The sequence below is a fragment of the Bos javanicus genome, chromosome 6 (genome assembly GCF_032452875.1).
Source record: "Bos javanicus breed banteng chromosome 6, ARS-OSU_banteng_1.0, whole genome shotgun sequence".
Taxonomy (NCBI): Eukaryota; Metazoa; Chordata; class Mammalia; order Artiodactyla; family Bovidae; genus Bos; species Bos javanicus.
Genome location: NC_083873.1, coordinates 67,198,777 through 67,222,818, shown reverse-complemented (window position 1 = coordinate 67,222,818; position 24,042 = coordinate 67,198,777). Strand labels below are relative to the sequence as shown.

Genomic DNA, 24,042 nt, shown 5'->3' with positions numbered 1-24,042 from the left:
TACCTTCAGTAGGTTTGTTGAATTAAATGAGTTGTTACATCTGAAGTGCTTAGTGTTTAGTGCTTAGTGCTTAGTGCTTAGTGCTATGTGTTTGCTATGCCAACACGTAGCAAAATAGTGGAAGCTTGATTATATTTTTTATTATTTTTCTGTGTAAATAGTAACTCTACAGGGATACTCCCTGATTCTCTTATAGTCTGCTTATTCCTCCGGCTTTCATTGATCTTATCAAAAGGTCATTAGATTGACCTTTCAGGACAATGAGGTTAATTTCAGGTGTATAGCAAAATGATTCAGCTATACACATAACTATAAGGGAAATCTACTCAGCCTCCTCTCCTCTTTTCATGTACTTTTCACAGTATTTGGCAGATATGTGTTTCATAGTTTGCAGCTCATAGCCATCTTTTTGTTCACTGGAGGTAGGAATTATCTTCCTCTCCGATTTGAGTATTTTATTGCTTGCATAGAATTTTAGGGAAGGAGAGTAGAGAACATATTAATACTCTTTCCACTGCCATCTTCTAATAACTTTTTGATCCCAGAAGCAACCACTTTTACTTTTAAAACAACATGTTAGTAACGTAAATCTCTAAGTGATGTACTTACGCTGCCACTTCTTGCTTTTTCAATTTTAGGTATGATGCACTGACTTCCTCCTAGTACTATGGAGGACATAGTTCTCTTTCACAACATACCTTGAGATCCACAAAGAAGCATATTTCCTGCATTCCCTTATCCCAGTATTTTTATGCTAGTAGTAAGATTATTGTTGTTCAGTCGCTCAGTTGTGTCTGACTCTTTGCGACCCCATGGCTTCCCTGTCCCTCATCATCTCCCAGAGTTTGCCCAAGTTCATGTTCATTGAATCAGTGATGTCATCCAACCATCTCATCCTTTGTCTTCCTCTTCTCCTTCTGCCTTCAATCTTTCCCAGCATCAGGGTGTTTTCTAATGAGTCAGCTGTTCACATCAGGTGGCCAAAGTATTGGAGCTTCATCTTCAGCATCAGTCCTTCCAAAGAGTGTTCAGGCTTGATTTCCTTTCAGATTGACTAATTTGATCTTAAAGATAAGATTACTACTTATAGTCTATTTTATTATGATGTTCTAGATGTTATATATGGCTAAACTCTGTAGCAAACTGTGATTATTTTTCCTTTTCTGTATAATTTCTTACTTTCCATAAATTGATTTATTATTTTTAGGTTTGCTACATTTTAACTAATTTATTATAGATCTTCTAACAATACCTTCAGGTTCATTTCCTGGAATAATTCCTTCCAAGAACTGTTTCAGTTCAGTTCAGTCGCTCAGTCATGTCCGACTCTTTGCTACCCCATGAATTGCAGCACGCCAGGCCTCCCTGTCCATCACCAACTCCCGTGGTTCACTCAGACTCACGTCCATCGAGTCAGTGATGCCATCCAGCCATCTCATCCTCTGTTGTCCCTTTCTCCTCCTGCCCCCAATCCCTCCCAGCATCAGAGTCTTTTCCAATGAGTCAACTCTTTGCATGAGGTGGCCAAAGTAGTTTCAGCTTTAGCATCAGTCCTTCCAAAGAACACCCAGGACTGATCTTTAGAATGGACTGGTTGGATCTCCTTGTAGTCCAAGGGACTCTCAAGAGTCTTCTCCAACACCACAGTTCAAAAGCATCAATTCTTCGGTGCTCAGCTTTCTTCACAGTCCAACTCTCACATCCATACGTGACCACTGGAAAAAACGATGGCCTTGACTAGATGGACCTTTGTTGGCAAAGTAATGTCTCTGCTTTTGAATATGCTATCTAGGTTGGTCATAACTTTCCTTCCAAGGAGTAAGTGTCTTTTAATTTCATGGCTGCAATCACCATCTGCAGTGATTTTGGAGCCCAAAAAAATAAAGTCTGACATTGTTTCCACTGTTTCCCCATCTATTTCCCATGAAGTGATGGGACCAGATGCCATGATTTTCGTTTTCTGAATGTTGAGCTTTAAGCCAACTTTTTCAGTCTCCTCTTTCACTTTCATCAAGAGGCTCTTTAGTTCTTCTTCATCTTCTGTCATAAGGGTGGTGTCATCTGCATATCTGAGGTTATTAATATTTCTCCCGGCAATCTTGATTCCAGCTTGTGCTTCTTCCAGCCCAGCGTTTCTCATGATGTACTCTGCATATAAGTTAAATAAGCAGGGTGACAATATACAGCCTTGACGTACTCCTTTTCCTATTTGGAACCAGTCTGTTGTTCCATGTCCAGTTCTAACTGTTGCTTCCTGACCTGCCCTTGGTCTAATTTGGCCTGGTGATTTTCAGTCTGCTGCCCAATGTCAGCTTCAGATTTCCCTTCACCATTGTCTGGGAGACTGTTTTTACCTCTTTTGTTTTGAAACCCTTGTTTCCTGGGTTCCGTGTATTTTGTGATATAGTTTTTTTATTTTAATGGAGTATTGTCCTCAGGTAGCTATTTGAAGAGGGTGAATGGGAGGTAAAAATTTTAAACCCTTGAATATTTGAAAAATGTTTTTATTCTCTTGTCATTGTATTGATAGTTTGGTTGAGGATAGACTCTTAGTGAAGTGAACTCGCTCAGTTGTGTCCAACTCTTTGCGACTCTGTAGACTGTAGCCCGCCAGGCTCCTCTGTCCATGGGATTTCCCAGGCAAGAATACTGGAGTCGGTTGCCATTTCCTTCTGCAGGGGATCTTCCCAACACAGGGATCGAACCCGGGTCTCCCGCATGGCAGGCAGATGCTTTATCCTCTGAGCCACCAGGGAACAGCTATAGACTCAGGTTAGAAATAAATTTTCTTGAAAAAAAATTCTCCATTATTTTCTAGCTTCTGTTATTGTCCTTGATGATTGCTATTATGAATTTTGATCCTTTCTGTGAAACCTATTTTTAAGCTTGCTGAATCTTCTGCTTGTCCCTGTGATTTTGAAATTTTATGAGCTCTGCTGATTTGGTTCTGTTTCAATTGAGAAGTAATCTTTAATTTGGGGAAATTTTCCTAAATTTCTTCTTTGGTTGGTTTCTCACTGCTTTCTCATCTTGGAACTCCTATTTTTCAAATGCTAAATTTTCTGGATGGATCCAGAAAATTATATTTCCTCTCCAGTTTTTATTTTTATTTTTTGTTTTTTTTTGTTTCATATTTTGGGAATATTTCCTCAGTTTTAAATTCTGACTCTTCTACTGTGCTTTTCATATCTGTTTTTCCTCCAGGGTCCTCTCTTTTGGTTCTGTGTACTTTATTTTGGCTGTATCCTGACCTTGTGTTATGCATGCAATGTCTTCTCTTAACACTAGGATTTTAGGACGGAGCCTGGGCTAATGTGTACATTCAGCCCTCCATCTTTAACTGAAAATCTACGTGAGGAGAACTTTCCTTTGTTTATATGAAGTTTCATAGTATTCTTTGGCCAGGATTTCCCATTGACCAACAGATTATTACAACAACAATGAACTATTTTTTTCATTTATTTAAGTATGTAGTTTAAAATTTTTACAATGTTGTGTTGGTTTCTGCCATATAACAGTGCAAGTCAGCCGTAATTATACATACATCCGCTCCCTCCCTAACCTCCATCCTCTCCCTCCATAGCATCCCCCCAGGTCCTCACAGAGCACTAGACTGGGCTTATTGTGCTACTTAGGAACCTCTCAGCAGCTACCCATCTTACATCTGATAGTGTATGTATGTTGGTGCTACTTTTTCCATTTGGCGCACTCTCTCCCTCCCTTGCTGTGTCTACAAGTCGATTTTCTACATCTGTGTCTCCATTCCTCCCCTGCAAATAGGCTTGTCAGTACCATTTTTGAGATTCCATATTTATGCATTAATATACTATATTTATTTTTATCTTTCTGACCTACTTCACTCTGTATAACAGGTTCTAGGTTCATTCACCTCACTAGACCTGACTCAGATTTGTTCTTTTTTATGTCTAATATCACATTGTATATATGTGCCACATCTTCTTTATCCATTCATCTGTTGATAAGCATGTAGGTTGCTTCCATGTTCTGGCTATTTTAAATAGTGCTGCTATGCACATTGGGGTACAAGTGTCTTTTTTGATTATTGTTTTCTCAGGGTATTTGCTGTGTAGTGGGCTTGCTGGGTCAGTACCAAATTTATAGTTTAAACTAAGGAGGACCAACTTAGATGCAAAGGAGCAAGAGCTTTTTTCTCTGACTTCTCAGCTTAGGATAATGGGTCAAATAGACCTGTTATCCACCTCTTATTGAGAGGCACTAAGAGTGGTATAAAGAGTTTGTGTCAGAGCCCAGTTTGTCTTCATTTAAGATAGTGGCTCTCAAATCTACCTGCACATTAAATCATGATGCCCTGGACCCCACCCCAGACCAATTCAGAGTACGTGGGTGTGGGTTCAGGATGTCTGAATTCTGAAAAAAACTTCCCTGTGTGATTCTGATGTGCACTTAAAGTTGATAATTATTCCTTCAGGAGCTTAAAATCTAGGTGAGAGTTAGAATATCAATTTAGAGCAACACCGATTCTCTAAACCATGGAAGGCAACAATGAGCTCTGTGATGGGTGATACAGAGATCACGGGCCCAGGAACCAGGTAGGTTTTAATTAATTGAGACCATCAGGAAAGGCTTCATCAGGGAGGTGAGTTTTGAGCTAGTAGTTTTCATAGGTGGAGAGAGGGGGTTCTCTAGGCCAGGGAATGAATGCTGACTATTTTGACTGGGATGTGGAGTGTTGGCTGCTGCTGCTGCTAAGTCGCTTCAGTCGTGTCCGACTCTGTGTGACCCCATAGACAGCAGCCCATCAGGCTCCCCGTCCCTGGGATTCTCCAGGCAAGAACATTGGAGTGGGTTGCCATTTCCTTCTCCAATGCATGAAAGTGAAAAGTGAAAGTGAAGTCGCTCAGTTGTGTCTGACTCTTAGTGACCCCATGGACTGCAGTGCACCAGGCTCCTCCACCCATGGGATTTTCCAGGCAAGGGTACTGGAGTGGGGTGCCGTTGCCTTCTCCGGTGGAGTGTTTGGAGAGCAGTAAAAGTAAAGGTTGGATGTTAGGTTGCAGCTAAATTGTGGACCATGTCTAGTGTTTTGGCTAAAGAATTTTTACTTTATCCTGCAGGTGATGAGGAGGACTTTGGGGAGGCATGGAGGATTTCCAGTGAATGAATGTGGTGTGATGACAGTGATGTCTTTGGAGGCTGAGCCAGTGGGAATAATGGCATGATGACAGTGGTGTCTTTGAAGGCTGAGCCAATGAAAATAAAGGGCATGTAGTTTGAATAAAAGGAGGCAGGAGCTGGGGTGAAAGGAAGACCAGTTGGAAAGCTATTTTCATGGCCCAGATGATAATTCTTCAAGCTAAAAAAAGAACACTGGAATTAAAAAATAACAATAATAAACATTTGTACAGTGTTTCATAATAAGTAAGTTCTCTCTCACATCTCATTAAACCTCACAGTAACCTTGTGATATTTAGCTCCATGTTTTATGAATGAAAGAAACTGATGTTCAGAGGTTAAGCTGTTGTAAAGTAACTTTACAGAAAACAGAGGGCCTGATTGGATAATGAAAGATCAGTAGTAGGGAGTTGCAAGGAAGTTGCCAGAGTGTCAGCTTGGGTGGTATCATGTTGGCTGAGGTTGGTATTGGGTTGGCCAAAAAGTTTGTAAATTTCTCACTGCCAAACTCAGTGGCAAGTTCCCAGTTGTGCTCTCTGATAACCACTTATTTTCTTCACGTGACTCCTGTTGCCTCTCTGATTTTTAAAAAAAATATTTTATTAATTTATTTAATTGTGTCAGGTCTTAGTTGTGGCATACAGGATCTTTAGTTGCTGCATGTGGAATCTAGTTCCTTGGCCAGGGATCGAACCCAGGCTCCCAGTATTGTGAGGCCAGAGTCTTAGCCACTGGACCACCTGGGAAGTCCCTGCCTCTATGATTTTATACACAGTAACTTCTTGTCAGGGTGTGGTGGAAGGAAGGGAAGAAAGGGCTGTTGTCCTTTCAACTTGTCTCAGATAAAAATGTCCAGGCCTTTACTGAGTGTCTTTGGTTTTCAGAAAGTGAAATTTTGTTGGATTTTGGAAGGCTTATTAGCCTGGGCATGGATAGTCTAGATGTGGGGGCTCCAAATACAGGACTGAGGACCTCATACAGAGGAGCTCTGCCTTGAGGGGCAGCCATGTAGGGTAGGGTAGCTGAGTAGCATAAGCTGTAACTGGGTGGGAATCGTTTTCTCTTGTGATTGAGACAGGAGCCACAGGGAAGAGAATGTGGGGAATGGTAGTGTAGGTATCAGAGAGCATCCTTGTAGTTCTGGTGGTGAGGTTGCTTATCAAGATTACATCCTTGTTACAACTGGAAATTGATGCCATACACCACTGTGGTAATTCATTTTGTTCAAATCTGCCATGCCTATGTGCTTGTCTATTTGTGTACCAAGATCCTGAGGCAATTTAAATACCAGCCTAAACTAGCCATGCAGGTGATGAAATGTACTTTTCCATCTGAGATATTTGTTTCTCTGCAATCAAATAGCAGTAGAGTGTGCCAGCAAACCAAGGGATTGGCAGGGAGGGACAAAGGAGTGGATCATCATGGCGGTTCGGATTAGGTTTTCTTATCAAATCCTGGGACTTGGAGGAAAAGGATGGGGCTAGGGAGAAGGCAATGGCAACCCACTCCAGTGCTCTTGCCTGGAAAATCCCATGGATGGAGGAGCCTAGTAGGCTGCAGTCCATGGGGTCGTGAAGAGTTGGACACAGCTGAGCAACTTCACTTTCACTTTTCACTTTCATGCATTGGAGAAGGAAATGGCAACCCACTCCAGTGTTCTTGCCTGGAGAATCCCAGGGACGGGGGAGCCTGGTGGGCTGCCGTCTATGGGGTCACACAGAGTCAGACACGACTGAAGTGACTTAGCAGCAGCAGCAGCAGGGAAGAAGAGGAGGTTGAGCTTTTATGCCCTGTCCAGGCACTTTCTGTCCGGGTGCATAGAGTAACATTCCTCAGCTCCAGCTGTCAGAGTAAAATCTGTTTTTGTAATTTGGAATGACTGGCGTCCTTGGATAATTAACATGTTGCATTTTATTTCAACTGTTAATTTTCTTACTTTAGAACACTGGGATCTTCAATGGCAGGAGAAAGAGTGATCAGAAGACCGAGATGAATTTTAACACTATTCTGGAAGAGATTCTTATTAAGAGGTCACAGCAGAAAAAGAAGACGTCGCCCTTAAACTACAAAGAGAGACTTTTTGTGCTCACAAAGTCCATGTTGACCTACTACGAGGGTCGCCCAGAGGTAGGAGACAATCAAAATTTACTTTGCTGCTTTCTATGTTGATACTGCCTTTTGACACTGACATTCCTCACACCCTCCAAATCTTATGCAATAAGCTTTAGGTTAATGAAGTTAAGCTAATGATTTGTTAGCTAATGAAGTTAAGCTAATGATTTGAAAGAAAAAGTTTAGAATATGGATGGACATTTTCACACGTCTGTTAATTATGGGTTTAGTATACGTGGGTATACATTTTATGTTGGCCTACTGAATTAATCTGTTAGAGGAAATAAATTCCTACATCAGTTTTAGATCCTTGTGGAATTCATTAGGTATGTTTTGTAAATGACCGTTTCGCATAAACTCATATTATGTATCAAAGTCTTCTTTATTAGCACATACAAACTGTGTCTATGTCCATCACTATGAATATTTCTTCACTACTCGGTGGAAGTCACTTAAAACTGGTTAGTGATTTGATGAAGTTGACTGGCAGCAAAACTGTTCAACTTTTTTGGTGCTAAGCAGCTAGTACAAAGTTCCTTTGATGGCAGCAGGGGACAGTGGCTCACTGAGAACCTGGTTGGTGAGCAGCTGGCATGGGGTTCATGTTGTCATCCAGCTCCTGGCTCTTAAGTTGGTTTGTCCTCTGGTTCTACCACTCGATGAGGTGTGTGAGTGTAGAGTAGCCTCTGACCCACCTTTTTCTTCCTGCCGTGTTGGGGACTCATCATCCAGTACTGCAGGTCCAGCCATGTTCTCCCTTTTAGACATTTTCTCGAGTCCCAGGGGATGGCTGGAGAGACTGGGTCACCCTTGTTTACCACATGCCGTGGTCTAGTTGTTTACTAGTAGATTGTTGGTGATCTTGATGTTTTGTTTTATTTTACTCTACTTTTTTTCTGGAGTACCATCCTCAGAAATGGATTTGCTTCTTTTTGTTTTTGTTTTACTTCCACTAATTTCTCCCACTGATTTCTCTGTGTTTTGGTTCCCCCAGTACAGACAGAATGACATTGCTTTTCACTGGTGGCTCTCAATTCTGTTAATTTCTGTTGTGGCTTGTCATTGTGACCTGTGGAATTCTGCAGGTTCATATAATTCAGTCTTTTATCCACCTTCCTAAATCCCCATAATGCTGAAGACCCAAACTTCAAAAACTCAGTTGTAAAACCTGACCTTAGATGAAGCTATTTTTAGTTTTTATCTTAGTGGATATGGGTATATTTGGTAATAATCATGTGTTTAATTGCGTGGGGCTGTCCTAGTTCTTGCTGTGAGTGTTATGTGTGGTATATGAGGTATAATACATTTATTAAATCTGAAAAATTCAGGATTCCAAAGAGTTTCAGGTAAGACTAGAAATATGAATTATTTTAAAATCTAAAATAAAATTTAAGGGAAACATTAATACATTTTTGCTGTATGATAATGATCTGTTATAGTTTGAATAGTATAATAAGAAAAGAATAGAAATATTACAGTAAACATGGGAAAGTGTGGTCCTTTACTAACCAAGAAAGCCTTGGAAACCTACTTTACGTGTTTAGAGATATGGACTGTTACAGTTGAAATTCTTTGTAATTGTTAAGTCACTTTGAAGATGATAAATGATAATACAAAGATGATACAAAGTTAAAAAGGCCCTCATTGCTTTAGCTTAGGGAGAATAAAGAGAAGAGTGGAAACCCTCTTGTTTGACAACCTGACCTGCTGTCTTTCCTGGAAGCAGCTTCAGCCACCATGAGAACCAGAAAGGACAGAATGAGGAAGTTGTCACAACATGTAAAAAAAGCCCAGCCTCTGACACTTATCATCGATTTACTGTATAGCACAGGGAATTACCTTGCCTGGAAAATCCCATGGACAGAGGAACCTGATGGGCTAGTCCACGGGGTCACAAAGAATCGGACACAACTGAGCACACACACCGACACACAGGGGATTATACTCGATATTTTATAATTTATAATGGAATATAATCTGCAAAAACCTGAACCACTATGCTGTATACATGAAACTTACATGATATTATAAATCAACTATACTTTAATGGGAAAAAAAAAAAGAATTCATCTCCTTTCTGGCTACTGATGACTGGCCCAGGGAGCCTAGTCGCATTAGCTAGTTCTGCCTGAGCCCTTACTTATCCCAGGAGCTGGGCATTTTTATCCCTCCTGGATTCTTTTCTCAGGAACTGATGTTCATTGGGACACTTATGACCTTCAGTTGAAAATATGATTACAGATTTGCTTTCCTCCCACAATTAAAAACAAATGTTTACCTATATTAAAAAGTTTGGAATTTTAAGATAAGAATCTGAATTCTTCATAAAGTAAAGGTTCTGATATACTGGGCTTAATTCCTTCATGACAGCTCTGAACCTGGCTTCTAGGTAAGCCCAATAGCATGTCATTGTAGTGTTTCTTCCCTGTTTGGGTTAATGTGCCCAGTTTTCTGTTTTCCGTGGATCAGTGTTCTTGTTACCATCTCCCTTACCCTAGAAGCTGTGATCTAAGAAGGGCTGTAATGTGGGTAACCCATGGAAATCAACAGGTATTTTAAAAATATTATTTTGTTACAAATATAAAACTCTTTTAAGTGGATAGCCCCAGATATATTATTTTAGTTGTTCATATTCTGTTTTAGAAGAGAAACAGTGGGTAGGCTACTGATTGATCTAGTAGCTACGTGGTTTCTTTATAGCTATTAAGTGACTCTTATCCTTTATTAAAAGTCTCAGTTAATCACAGTGTGAGTCAGACATCAGTCTTCTCCAGGTTTTCTACTTCCCAGCTCCTTTGATATGATGGCAGCAGGACTTTACTGAAAATTTTCTTGTACCCTAAGTACAGTTTATTGTACTTTTCGAAGTATGCCCAGGAATTCTGGGAAATTCATTGGGAAATTCAGTCAAGCTGTTTCTTCCAAGTCTGATGTTGGAAAACTTGTGTTTTAGTTTCTTCAGTGGTTCATTTTTTGGTTTGTCCTTATTCGTTCTCAACTAGCTCATATTTCTGCATCTTCTAGTGAACTGATAAACGATCTTACTGACAATTTATATTGTTTGCTCTTCTTGTAATAACACAGAACAGAGGACACTGTGATCTTGCTTTCTGATTAGGGAACTAATCACATAGATCAGACCACCTCATATTCTGCTGGAGCCTCCACTTGGTTTTGAGATGGAATATAGGGAAGAATAGGACTGGAGTTTAATCAGAAAAATGACCTATTAAATAATAGAAAACAAAGAATGGTGAGATTTCTATATGATGAGATGTTTGAATACAGAAATTTCAAGTTGTATATAAATCTGCAACTATTGTTACTTGAGAAATCAGGAAGTTTTATAATTCGACTTTGAAATTATCAATCTGGTTGGTTTGTTGTCTGTAATACTCCTCTGGTTTGAAAACTGGCCAGTAGTTTATGAGGTTGAGGAACAGGGAGACTAGTTGTGCTGGGGATCTCTAAGGCCATCCCTAGGTTCAGGGATTCAGTAGAATGCATGGGACTCAGTATAGAGTTGAGGTCACTGCTATGATTTATTTCAGTGAAAGGGAGACAAAGCAAAATGAGCAAGGCAAAAGGTGCATGGGGCAGGTCTGGAGAAACCAAGCACAAGCTTGCAGGAGTTCTCTCTCGGTAGAGTCACAAAGCGGGTGTATAATTCCTTCAGCTCCCAGTTGTGACAGTTGTGAAATGTTTTCTCACTGGGAATCTCAGTGGAGACTCAGTGCTAAAGGTTTTCACTGGGCTGGTCACATAGACACCCTTTGTCAAAGCATGTACCAAAACTCCAGACTCCAGAAAGAAAGCAGATGTTCAGCGTAAACCAGATTGTCTGTACAATTTAGACCCAGTGAGCTATTCTTATTAGCACTGGGAATGTTAGAGCTCTCCCTCTCCCAAAGTCCAAGTTCCCAGATGCCAGCCAAGGACCAGCCTTGTAAGCAGACCTTTTTCAGCCTCACAGGCCTGTTAGGTTAGCTCCTTCCCACACATCTGTAGTAGTTATGGCACAAATTATTGAGTACCAGATATGGCCAGGTACTGTTCTACTGTGCTAAGTACATGCATTATTTTCTTTATTCCTCAAAAGAATAGCGTATTACATCTTACTAGGACTCTCATTTCAAAAATGAGCAACACGAGACTTGTATGTAATAAAAACTTACACAAGGTCAATCAAATACCGATGAATTACAGGGCTGTTTATTCAAAGCCTATCTTTGAAACAACCTTGATACTCCAGGGAAAAATAAGGAAAAAAATCTATTAAATATCTCTATAGTACAGATAAATTTTTATTTTAAAAGTTTTGAGGAAATTTTTCTTACTTTCAGTTATGATTTTTTAAAAACGTTTCTTTGTGGTAGAAGAAAATTAACATCAGACAAAACTAAGGTTTCTGTCTGATTCTGTCATTATCTATCTAGACTTTATAAAACAATGTTTTTCAATTGTTTTTGTAATTTAGAAATTACTTTCATATATATTGTCTCTTTACACCCTTAACTCCTTTACCATGACTGCTCAACCCAACACACATCCAGTCTGTTACCAAATCTCATGAATTCTCCTTTCTTTCATCAGAATCTTATTCCAGCTCCCACTTTCATTCTTTTGGTGGATCACTGCCCTAGTTGATTCTACTTTTGAATCTTCATCTTTCAACTATACAGACTTCAGAAGGATACTTAAAACCTATAGCTTTGCATCTACTCTAGGATCAAGTTAAAACTCCTTAGATTGGAATACAAGGTACTTGATGCCATTTTTCCTTGTCTTCCCTCTGTCTTTCCTCCATCTCCAGCTGTGTCTTCTACCTGTACTCTTTCACATTGTACCTTTCTTAGTATTGTTCAATCAGCTTGGAGTGATATATTCTTCCACATACCTGCCAGGATTTATCTATCCACATTTTATCCATCAAAAATATAGTGAGAGGCCTAGTCAACACTTGCTCATCTTTTCTGACTGAGTTCAGTCCTTACCTTCTCTGAAGCCTTTTCTGTAATCCTCACACCAGTGGTGGACTCACCAGCCCCCATCAGCCCTCTGTGCCCTGTCCCATATTTTTATTGAGACATCTTGGTTGCTTGACTTTGTTTATGTGTCTGTTCCCCCATTGGACTTCAAGCTCTTTGAGGGCAGGGTTCAAAGCTTTCCTGTTTTCGAATTTTCGGGAGTTGAGTGGAGAGTTGAGTCCTCAGTACCCAGTAGGATGGCTGGTTGGTTCAAAGGAGATTTAGGGAGACCTCAACCCTTCAAAGAAGGCAGGGCTTCCTATGCAGGTTTATCCTATGCAGACAGCAGTTCAGTTCAGTTCAGTCGCTCAGTCGTGTCCGACTCTTTGCGACCCCATGAATCACAGCATGCCAGGCCTCCCTGTCCATCACCAACTCCCGGAGCTCACTCAGACTCATGTCCATCAAGTCAGTGATGCCATCCAGCCACCTCATCCTCTGTCGTCCCCTTCTCCTCCTGCCCCCAATCCCTCCCAGCATCAGAGTCTTTTCCAGTGAGTCAACTCTTCGCATCAGGTGGCCAAAGTACTGGGGTTTCAGCTTTAGCATCATTCCTTCCAAAGAAATCCCAGGGCTGATCTCCTTCAGAATGGACTGGTTGGATCTCCTTGCAGTCCAAGAGGACTCTCAAGAGTCTTTTCCAACACCACAGTTCAAAAGCATCAATTCTTCGGCACTCAGCTTTCTTCACAGTCCAACTCTCACATCCATACATGACCACTGGAAAAACCATAGCCTTGACTAGACGGACCTTTGTTGACAAAGTAATGTCTCTGCTTTTGAATATGCTATCTAGGTTGGTCATAACTTTTCTCCCAAGGAGTAAGCGTCTTTTAATTTCATGGCTGCAATCACCATCTGCAGTGATTTTGGAGCCCAAAAAATATCATGGACAACCAAAAAGGTTATCATGATGCTAGTAAGAATAAGAGTCAGGATTAGAGCCTTGGTATTCTAACTGTAAGTTCAGTGCTCTTTCTGTAATGCCTCCCTTATCATTTTATTACTTTGTACTTAAATCAAACATTCTATGTGATGAGATGATTGAAAATTTAACCTTTTAGCCAGTTTAACTGTCTTGATGGTGGAGGGAGTTACAAGATGATGGCATGAGTCTCTTGAATATCCTGGGCCATCTCTCGTATTTCTATAAGGTCTTCTGGGTCATATTGTTGTTTGCTTGACTGACCCTGGGAACCTGGAGACTCTAGTGATGCAGGCATAAGAGCTTGTAAGCTTCTGCGATTATTGGTTATTTCTCCCTTAGTTGTATGCCTTGACTAGCTGGACTCCTAGGGGAAAGTATAAGTTTATAGGATCCTTCTTATTGCTACCTGAAGATTTGTGTCTTCTAGCACTTTCTAGGATTCTGGGGGGTGAGTATGGGGTAGAAGATATAGTTTCTTTTATTTCAGGACAATTGGGAGCATTGGCATCAGGCTTTAGAGGTTTCCAGACAATTCTCCAGCTTATAAAAAGTGAGACAGCTCTAAATACTCCATAAACAGTAAAGTGGCTAGTGTACTAGGGGATTTTTCTGGCTCTGAAAAGTCTCAACTCTGTGATCCCATGAAAACTCATTTTCTCACTGGTAGTTGAGTTTCCATGTTTCTGAAATAAGGTTGTATCAGCTTCCTGTCTTGTGTCTTAATTTCCTCTCTGTCTCTTCTTCTCCCACTCTTGATTCGTATTTGTGTTCTTATTCTACTCTCCTGGATCTGACCTTCTTCATCACTTAAAACAGCCAAGATGTAGGTCTGAAGTCCTAGGGGTCTGATTTACCCTCTTTATTTGCCAATTTATCTATTTCCATCGAACAGTATTCACTTTTTTTTTTCTTTTTTTTCCTGTAGGAAGCAGAAACGTATTTAAGACTGAAGAGGGGGATAACACCATTTGTTCTATCCACTCTCCTAAAGTATTTTTATAACCTTTTATTTTGCTATAGTTTCAAACTGATAGAAGAGTTGCAGGACTAGTACAAGGAATTCTCAGATAAACTTTACTTAGATTCACAAATTGCCTCTGGTTGCTCCATTTGCTCTGTCATTCTGTTGGTCTGTTACTTGGTCTCTTTCTCTTCCTATGCATGTTTTCTGAACCACTGGAGAATACGTTGTAGACAGTCCCCTTCTTTACTTCTTTTTTTTTTTTTTTTGTGGCCGCATCAGGAATAGAACCTGTGCCCTCTGCAGTGGAAGTGTAGAGTCTTAACTGGATCACAGCAAAGGCCCATGTAGATAATCCCTTTTTGCCACTAAATGGGTTGTTGTATATTGCCTAAAAATGAGGATATTCTCTTTTAGAACAACAGTACAATGGTCAAAGTCAAGACATGTAACACTGATACAATACTATTATTTGGTCCAGAGTCCATGGTCAAATAGTAGAAGGCAATGGCAACCCACTCCAGTACTCTTGCCTGGAGAATCCCAGGGACAGAGGAGCCTGGTGGGCTGCCGTGTTGCACAGAGTCGGACACGACTGACTCGACGCAGCAGCAGCAGCAGCAGCAGCCATGGTCAAATTTCATTCATCATTCCACTGATGTTTTCATAGCTGTTTCAAAACCTCCCCTCCCAAGTCCAGCATCTAATCCCTGATCATGCATTGTGTTTAGTAGGTCAAGACATACAAATTGTAAATGTTCATGGTGCAAGGAAGATAACGGTATACAGGAAATACTGTTCTTTGTTGTAAAATGCCAACTATATCATGAATACTCAGTGACTGTATATGAGAGTCCACATGCGTGAAATCAGATTTAAAAATCATTATAAGTTATTCCCCTGCTCACATTCTCATGGTCATCATTAGGAGCTGAAGATCACCTTCCCATGAAATAAATTATTTTAGCCTGGTACCTGGGATGATGAGAAATCACTTTTTCCTGTTTCCCTTTCTCTCGCCCCCTCCTCAATTTTAACTTTTTCTTTTTCTGTGTTAAACAATTACTAGTCATATAAAGCATTTTATGGAGAATAGTACAGTATGAGTAATTTCTAGTAAATGAAGTGGGAGTTTAATCAAAGGTTTGGTCCTCATGCTACTTAAAAGTAGAAATAATGAAAGAATTCTAGGTCTCAAAAACACTTCTGGATCTGGCTATAATAGTTGTGATTTATTCACTAATTATTTGTATCATGATGAGAAAGACAAAGCCTGTAAGAAAAAATTAGCATTTCTGTTCAGAAATGGTATTACCTAATTTATTCATAGCTTTCAGCAATTTTTAGTGTTATCAAAAAATAAAATTTACATCAAAGTTTTGTATAGTTATTTTAGCACTGAATATATTCAGAAAACTGTGCTGTAGGCACTGAAGGCAATTATGAAAAGACCAATTCCCAGAATGTCTGGGAAATGGCAGTATAGTGGAAACAGTGTTTCTCTGTACCCCCCTTTCCCACCTGCCTGTCTTAAAAGAAACTTGTTTTAACCAGAAGTGTATGTCACTTGTTGCAGCTTTTCTTTTTTTTTAAAGAACTGTATTTGACATCATGGTTTTTGTAAGATGAGTTTTGTTCTCTGCATCACGAGCTGCTGGTCTGGGGATCCTTAGAAATCTTAGAAGCTAGTTCTGTAATTAGTAGTTTCTATTAAGTGTTTGTTGATGAGGATAGATATGATATCACTTGTCCTGAAGGACAATTAGAAAAGAGGCCAAATTATATGAGTAGAGGAAGCACGGACTTCCCAGTAGCTCAGATGGTAAAGAATCTGCCTGTAGTGCAGGAGACCTGGGTTTGATCCCTGAGTCGGGAAGATACTCTGGAGAAGGAAATGCCAGCCCATTTCAATATTCTTGCCTGGAGAATTCCATGGGCAGAGGAACCTGGCAGGCTATAGTCCATGAGTTGCAAAAAGTCAGAAATGACTGACCACACACACACACACAATAAGATAGGGATGGGGAAACCGAAAAATGGATGATCCTGGTTTTGTTAAGCTTACAATCTGATTAAGTTATAGTTCTGCCTTTCTGGGTTCATAATGGTAGACTTTCCTATCCTGCATCCAGTCTGTTTCAAAGGGGACTTCTTGCCACCTGGAGTTCTTGTCCTTGTATGCCACAGTTATTTGCACTCGCCCATACTTTTCTGGATTACCTGAAACTCTGAACTTCCCTTGCCCTTGGGTTTCCCACTGTTCTTAGACTTTACATAGCCTAGATTTCACAAATGTAGAGGGGTTTTACATACACACTTGCAATATTCTGTTCTCCATAGCATCTCCATAAAGTATATGTGTAGATAACCATTTCTCCACCGTTTACTTCACAAGTGAAGACACTGAAGGAGGAACAACTAAGTCCTGTACCTTCTCTGAAGTGAGATCCCATTTGACTAGGTGAACCAAGATGCCTTATCTTTCTGGCTAGCATGCTGTTAAACCACATTATGTTCCTTCCCATGAAGGGGGACTTCCTTAAATAGTGTTTTCACTGACCGCCTCTAAACATACATTTCCTTCCTCCTTTCCTTCTGTAGCTTTATATATAAGATCTTGAAAGGGTGTTCTTTTAGCAGATGTTGAATTGTGTTTGCTTTTTTCCTCATTGTACCCCTGTGAGATGCTGGGAACCCTATGCATTTCAGTGAATTATAGTTGTACAGAAAAGGGACCCACAGAAAGAGCACATTCCTGTGAATGCTTAGATGAAAGAAATGGAAAGGGCTAAACTGAAGTTGTAACTCTTCAGAACTTTAAAATGGGTTTGGTTAAATAATTCATTTTATTTAACTTTAAATAGTTCATTTCAAAGTGCTTGTGCTGTGCTTAGTTGTTCAGTCGTGTCTGACTGTTTGTGACCCCATGGACTGTAGCCCACCAGGCTCCTCTGTCTATAGGGATTCTCCAGTCAAGAATACTGGAGTGGATTGCCATAACCTTCTCCAGGGGATCTTCCCAACCCAGGGATCGAACCCAGGTCTCCCACATTGCAGGCAGATTCTTTACCATCTGAGCCACCAGGCAAGCCTAAGAATACTGGAGTGGGTAGCCTATCCCTTCTCCAGGGGAATTTCCTGACCCAGGAATTGAACTGGGTCTCCTGCATTGTAGGCGGATTCTTTACCAGCTGAGCTACCCAGGAAGCCCTCATTTCAAAGTATGAATGGTCAAATGTTTCTTCACAAAGAAAACTCACAGGTAACTCAACTAAAGATGAATTTATTCATATTCATATTCTATCCCAACAAGTAGAGAACATTATCACAGCTGAAGAGAACCCATAAAATCTATTGCAGTAAGACGTTAAGTGCTTTTTAAAGTAGTAGATAAGTAGTTAAATATTTTTTCTAAATAGTTAAGTAAGCTGATTTTTAGGCTAACTCAGTCCTGGCTAAGTGTTAGTTGCTCACTCGTCTCCAACTCTTTGTGACTCCATGAACTGTAGCCTGCCAGGCCCCTCTGTCCATGGAATTTTCCAGGCAGGAATACTTGAGCGGGTAGCCATTCCCTTCTTCAGGGGATCTTCCCAACCCAGGGATTGAACCCAGGTTCAATCCTGAATTGCAAGCAGATTCTTTACCATCTGAGCCATCAAGGAAGCACTGATTATTGTACAACATCAAAAAAAGGGTAGAGACTTGAATTTTCTTGGAAAATTTAGCAGCTTGAAGCTAAAGGTCAAATATGGAATTTAAAATTTGTTTTTAAACAAAGCGATTCTTTTACTTTCAGATATCACACTTAATCACTTTCTAAGATAGGTATTACGACTAAAATATATGTAGGAAACAAGACCAATATCTACTGGATGAGAGAGTATATTTCTAGAGGTTCTAGAACAAGCTTATCGGCGGTTTTCTATTCCTTCTTCACTGTAGGGAACTTCTGTTGTGGTCTGAGGTCCATCTTTGAATTAATTGCTTTTCTGTGAGTTAGAGAGTAGATCATGGACTCTGGAGCCAGATGGTGTGGGTTCAAATTCTCAATTTGTTACTTATTAACTGTGTGACCTCAGTCAAATTTCTTAATCTCTCTGTGTCTCATTTTCCTCATCTTTAAACTGGGGCAAATAATAGTACTTCCTTACAGGTTTTTGTCAGGAGTAAATGGATTCCCCTGCATATGAAGTAGTTAGGACAGTTCCTGGCATCTAGTAGGTGCCATTCTAAGTGTCAGTGATTGTTGTTGTTACAAGTAAATTGCATTGTCTACCCACTTCTGTCTTTTTAGTATAATGTGTTTCAGAGTTTTTGTCTTGCATCTGGCCTTTCCCAGATACAGACATTTTTTTTTTTTTTTTGCAATAAGCGTAACCATTTCATTTTCCTAATAAGTCACTAATCACAGGTGATTTCATTGATCTTTGCTCCTTGTAGTCTAGTTGCATTTGTGGAGTCTGATCACTAGGGGAGTTGCATACCCTGTGTGTGTGCATGTGTGCGTGTGTGCGTGTGTGTGTGTGTGTGTGTGTGTGTGTGTGTGCTCAGTCATGTCTGACTTTTTGTGACCCCCTGGACTGTAGCCCGCCAGGCTACTCTGTCTCTGGAATTCTCCAGGTGAGCATACTGGAGTGGGTTGTCATTTCCTCCTCCAGGGGACCTTCCTGACCCAGGGGTTGAACCTGCATCTCTTGTATCTCCTGCATTGGCAGGCGGATTCTTTACCACTCTGCTACCTGGGAAACCATGCATACCTTGGGATAGGGCTAGTTCTCATTTTTGGCACCTCTGAGCATCTGTTGGTGGTGCTCTCATTGTGTTTACCCTGTGTCTCTTTTGTCCACTGGCACATGATAGAATGAATGCTGGTTTGATGAATGTTGTGTTGTTCAGTTTTATATTTCATAACACTAGAGGTAGATCGACTGGGAAGGTAAAGAAAAGTAAGCATTAGAACCTTTCAATTCCATAGAATTGGATTTGTAAAGCCCCTAGAAGGGCCCTAGCACTTTCACATTTATAATTTTGCACTGAAAATAAGAATCTTCTCCCCAAGGTGTGTAAGCCTCAAGCCTCTCAAGACTTGGATCTGCTTTTGCAGAACTTGTGAGACACTATTTGTTCTAGTATCTGATAATAACTACAAATCTGCGAGTGAAATACCCCCAGACATCTCCACTGTAAAGGAAGCACATTTATAGTTTATGCTCTTAAATTTTTCTTTCAAGATCAAGCTAGTTTATCTATTTAAATTTGTCAATTTATTTTTCTTTAATTAAAGTTTTAGCATTGTTTTTAAAAAGTCTCATACTAAATATATTCCTGAGTATTTTATGGTTGTAGTTACTCTTATGAACAGGTGAATTTTCAGGATGTGTTATAGTTAGATACTGTTGATATGTAATCAAGCTCTTGATTTTTATACATCTGTTTTGTAACCAACCAGTATACTATATTATTTCTAAGTACTTACATTGGGGCACAATTTTATATTACCAACCTTGCTATAAAAGGGTTATTTTCTACTAAATTTAATCCAATTATGAGAAGAAAATAATTTTTAAAAATATATTAAGAAAAATAAAAGTATTTAAAATCCTAAGCAGGAATACTTGAAAGCCACATGGAAGCCTAGGGGAGGGTGTTCCAGCAGGTGAATCCAGGAAGTAAGGCCCCAAGGGAGACATGGGGTACTTCTTTGCTCCAGAAACAGCAGAGAGGCTGAGGGACTGAAGTGGAGTTGGCAGGGTGGGGGGGTTGGTGGGGGTGGGGGAGGTGGCTGGTGACCTGGGCAAGTTTGTACATAGATTGTTGTCAACCATGGAAAAGACTGAATTTTGTTCTTCTTCTTTTTTAAAAAATTAATTAATTAATTTATTTTACTTTACAATATTGTATTGGTTTTGCCATATGTTGATTTGAATCCTCCATGGGTGTACATGTGTTCCCCATCCTGAATTCCGCTCCCACCTCCCTCCGCATCCCATCCCTCTGGGTCATCCCAGTGCACCAGCCCCTAGCACCAAGATATTGGAGGGTTACGAGTGGGGAGTGACATAGTTTGGCCCTGACATTCATGCACATCAGAATACTGGGGCTCAGTGCAACATGGGTTGGTGGTTAGAAGGTGTGAGGTTGTTTTGGCTCTGCTAGCTGATGTGAGGCTGCATTCCATGGGGTCGCGAAGAGTCAGACATGACTGAGCGACTTCACTCTCACTTTTCACTTTCATGTATTGGAGAAGGAAATGGCAGCCCACTCCAGTTTTCTTGCCTGGAGAATCCCAGGGACGGGGGAGCCTGGTGGGCTGCCGTCTATGGGGTGACACAGAGTCAGACACGACTTAAGTGACTTAGCAGCAGCAGCAGCAGCCAGTGTGATCTTGAGGAGGTGAGTTATCCATGCAGTACCTCAGTTTCAACCCTAAAATGAAGAAGTTGGATTGTGTGGTTATAGAGTCCTTTTCGTGGCTAAATATGATTCTCAAGTCTTAAAATAGTTATTAAACGTGTATCGGCAGTGTCCCCCACCTCCCCTACCTGCTCAGACTTGGACTTTCCTTCCCTGTTCAGCTTCACCTCTGCCTCTGTGGGTAGCCAGATTCTGGTGAGTGTGGAGTGGTGATAACATTTTTTTTTTTTCCAACGTATATTTCCTTGGTCACTAAAAAGGGTGAGCAAGTCTACCTATTTTCATTTACTGTCGGTGTTTACTCTCTGTTGAAGTGCCCCTTTAGATTTTTTTCCTCCTTTTTTTTTTTCATTAAGTTTTCTGCCTTTTAAAATGTACTTTTAGAATACATAAAATACATATTCTGAATCAAACCCACTATCTGTATGTGCTTTGCAAATACTTGTTTGTGCTTTGTGACTTGTCTTCTCTTCATGGCATCTTTTTTCTTATTGTGGTAAAAACACATAACATAAAAGTTACCATTGTAACTATTTTAAAGTGTACAATTCAGTGGCATTAAGTATATTAATAATGTTGTGCAACAACCACCACTATTTAATTCCAGAACTTTTTTCACCTCTCCAAACAGAAACTGAGAATGTTCCATATGCACTGAAGAAGAACATATATTATGTTGCTTTTTGGATGAAATGTTCTCTGTATATCTGTTAAGTACATCTTATATAAAGTATCATTTAAGGCAGATGGCTCCTTATTGATCTTCTGTCTGAACGATCTATCCATTGATGTAAATGGGGTGTTAAAGTCCCCTGCTGTTATTGCATTGTGGTTTTTCCCTTTGGGTTGGTTAATATTTATATATTTAAGTCCTCCTATGCAAAAATGGGCTTGATAAAGGACAGAAATGGTATGGACCTAACAGAAGCAGAATATATTAAGAAGAGATGGCAAGAATACACAGAAGAACTGAACAAAAAAGATCTTTAAGACCAAGATAATCATGACGGTGTGATCACTCACCTAGAGCCAGACATCCTGGAATGTGGAGTCAAGTGGGCCTTAGAAAGCATCACTATGAACAAAGCTAGTGCAGGTGATGGAATTCCAGTTGAGCTATTCCAAATCCTGAAAGATGATGCTCTGAAAGTGCTGCACTCAATATGCCAGCAAATTTGGAAAAGTCAGCAGTGGCCACAAGACTGGAAAAGGTCAGTTTTCATTCCAATCTCAAAGAAAGGCAATGCCAAAGAATGCTCAAACTACCACACAATTGCACTCATCTCACATGCTAGTAAAGTAATGCTCAAAATTCTCCAAGCCAGACTTCAGCAATACGTGAACCGTGAACTTCCAGATGTTCAAGCTGGTTTCAGAAAAGGCAGAGGAACCAGAGATCAAATTGCCAACATCTGCTGGATCATGGAAAAAGCAAGAGAGTTGCAGAAAAACATCTATTTCTGCTTTATTGACTATGCCAAAGCCTTTGACTGCGTGGATCACAATAAACTGTGGAAAATTCTGAAAGAGATGGGAATACCAGACCACCTGATCTGCCTCTTGTGAAACCTATATGCAGGTCAGGAAGCAGCAGTTAGAACTGGACATGGAACAACAGAATGTTGTTCAGGAAAACAATAGGAAAAGGAGTACGTCAAGGCTGTATATTGTCACCCTGCTTATTTAATTTCTATGCAGAGTACATCATGAGAAACGCTGGGCTGGAAGAAGCACAAGCTGGAATCAAGATTGCCGGGATAAATATCAATAACCTCAGATATGCAGATGACACCACCCTTATGGCAGAAAGTGAAGAGGAACTCAAAAGCTTCTTGATGAAAGTGAAAGGAGAGTGAAAAAGCTGGCTTAAAGCTCAACATTCAGAAAACGAAGATCATGGCATCTGGTCCCATCACTTCATGGGAAATAGATTGGGAACCAGTGGAAACAGTATTAGACTTTATTTTTTTGGGCTCCAAAATCACTGCAGTTGGTGACTGCAGCCATGAAATTAAAAGACACTTACTCCTTGGGAGAAAAGTTATGACCAACCTAGATAGCATATTCAAAAGCAGAGACATTACTTTGCCAACAAAGATCTGTCTAGTCAAGGCTATGGTTTTTCCACTGGTCATGTGTGGATGTGAGAGTTGGACTGTGAAGAAAGCTGAGCGCCGACGAATTGATGCTTTTGAACTATGGTGTTGTAGAAGACTCCTGAGAGTCCCTTGGACTGCAAGGAGATCCAACCAGTCCATTCTAAAGGAGATTAGTCCTGGGTTTTCTTTGGAAGGAGTGATGCTAAGGCTTAAACTCCAGTACTTTGGCCACCTGATGTGAAGAGTTGACTCATTGGAAAAGACTCTAATGCTGGGAGGGATTGGGGGCAGGAGGAGAAGGGGATGACAGAGGATGAGATGGCTGGATGGCATCACTGACTCGATGGACATGAGTCTGAGTGAACTCCGGGAGTTGGTGATGGACAGGGAGGCCTGGCATGCTGCGATTAATGGGGTCGAAAAGAGTTGTACACGACTGAGCAACTGCACTGAACTGAACTGATGTCGGGTACATAATTACTTATGAATGGTGTATCGTCTTGTTGGGTTGACATCTTTATAATTAGGTAATGATAATTACATATTCTTCACCTTTTATTATAGTCTGTTTCAAAGTCTATTTGTATGACATGGGTAAAGCTGTCAAGTTTTACCCAAAACTTGGTAAAACCCAACTTTTCCTTTGGTTTCCATTCACCACTACCTTTATACTTACATTTCCCATGAGATTTATCCTTCCGAGTATTTTCTTGTTGCTCATTCATGCAACATATGAATGTTTCAGTTTAAAGAAGCCCTTACACATCTGGTTTAGTGATGGTGACTCGTTTAGCATTGTTTGTCTGGAAAACTCTTGGTCTGTCCTTTAATTCTGAATAACTCTGTCAATTAAGTATTCTTGGTTTGAAGTTTACTTCTTTCAGGACTTCAGCTATACTGAACTACCCCAGAATTACCCCAGTGTCAAAACCAGAGAAGGATGCTGCTAGAAAAGATAATTGCAGATCAATATCCCTGATAAATTCAGATGTAAAAATCCTTAGGTGGTAAACTCATTGACATAGGTCTTGATGATTTTTTAAATCTGACACCAAAAGAAAAGGCAACAAAGCAAAAATAAACAAATAGGTCTTCATCAAACCAAAAAGATTCTGCATAGAAAAGGAAAGCATCAACAAAATGAAAAGGCAACATACCAAATGGAAGAAAATATTTACAAATCACATATCTGATAAGAAGTTAATATCTAAAATGTACAAATAACTCATACAAGTCAGTGGCCAAAAAAAAAAAAAAATGTGGGCTGAAGGTCTGAATTGACATTTTTTCCAAAGAAGACATAACAGATGGCCAACAGGTATATGGAAAGGAGTTCAACATCACTAA

The 24,042-nt window shown here is 40.2% G+C and overlaps 1 protein-coding gene across 5 annotated transcripts in view; it reads left to right on the top strand.

The window, feature by feature from the left end:
- The window catches only part of TEC (tec protein tyrosine kinase), a 168,348-nt gene that overhangs the window by 48,257 nt on the left and 96,049 nt on the right, over positions 1–24,042 (top strand). For all 5 annotated transcript variants that reach the window (XM_061420094.1, XM_061420093.1, XM_061420095.1 and 2 more), the window contains one exon: positions 7,096–7,281. In XM_061420094.1, the coding sequence (XP_061276078.1) occupies positions 7,096–7,281 (186 nt within the window). The remainder of the gene's footprint in view (positions 1–7,095; positions 7,282–24,042) is intronic.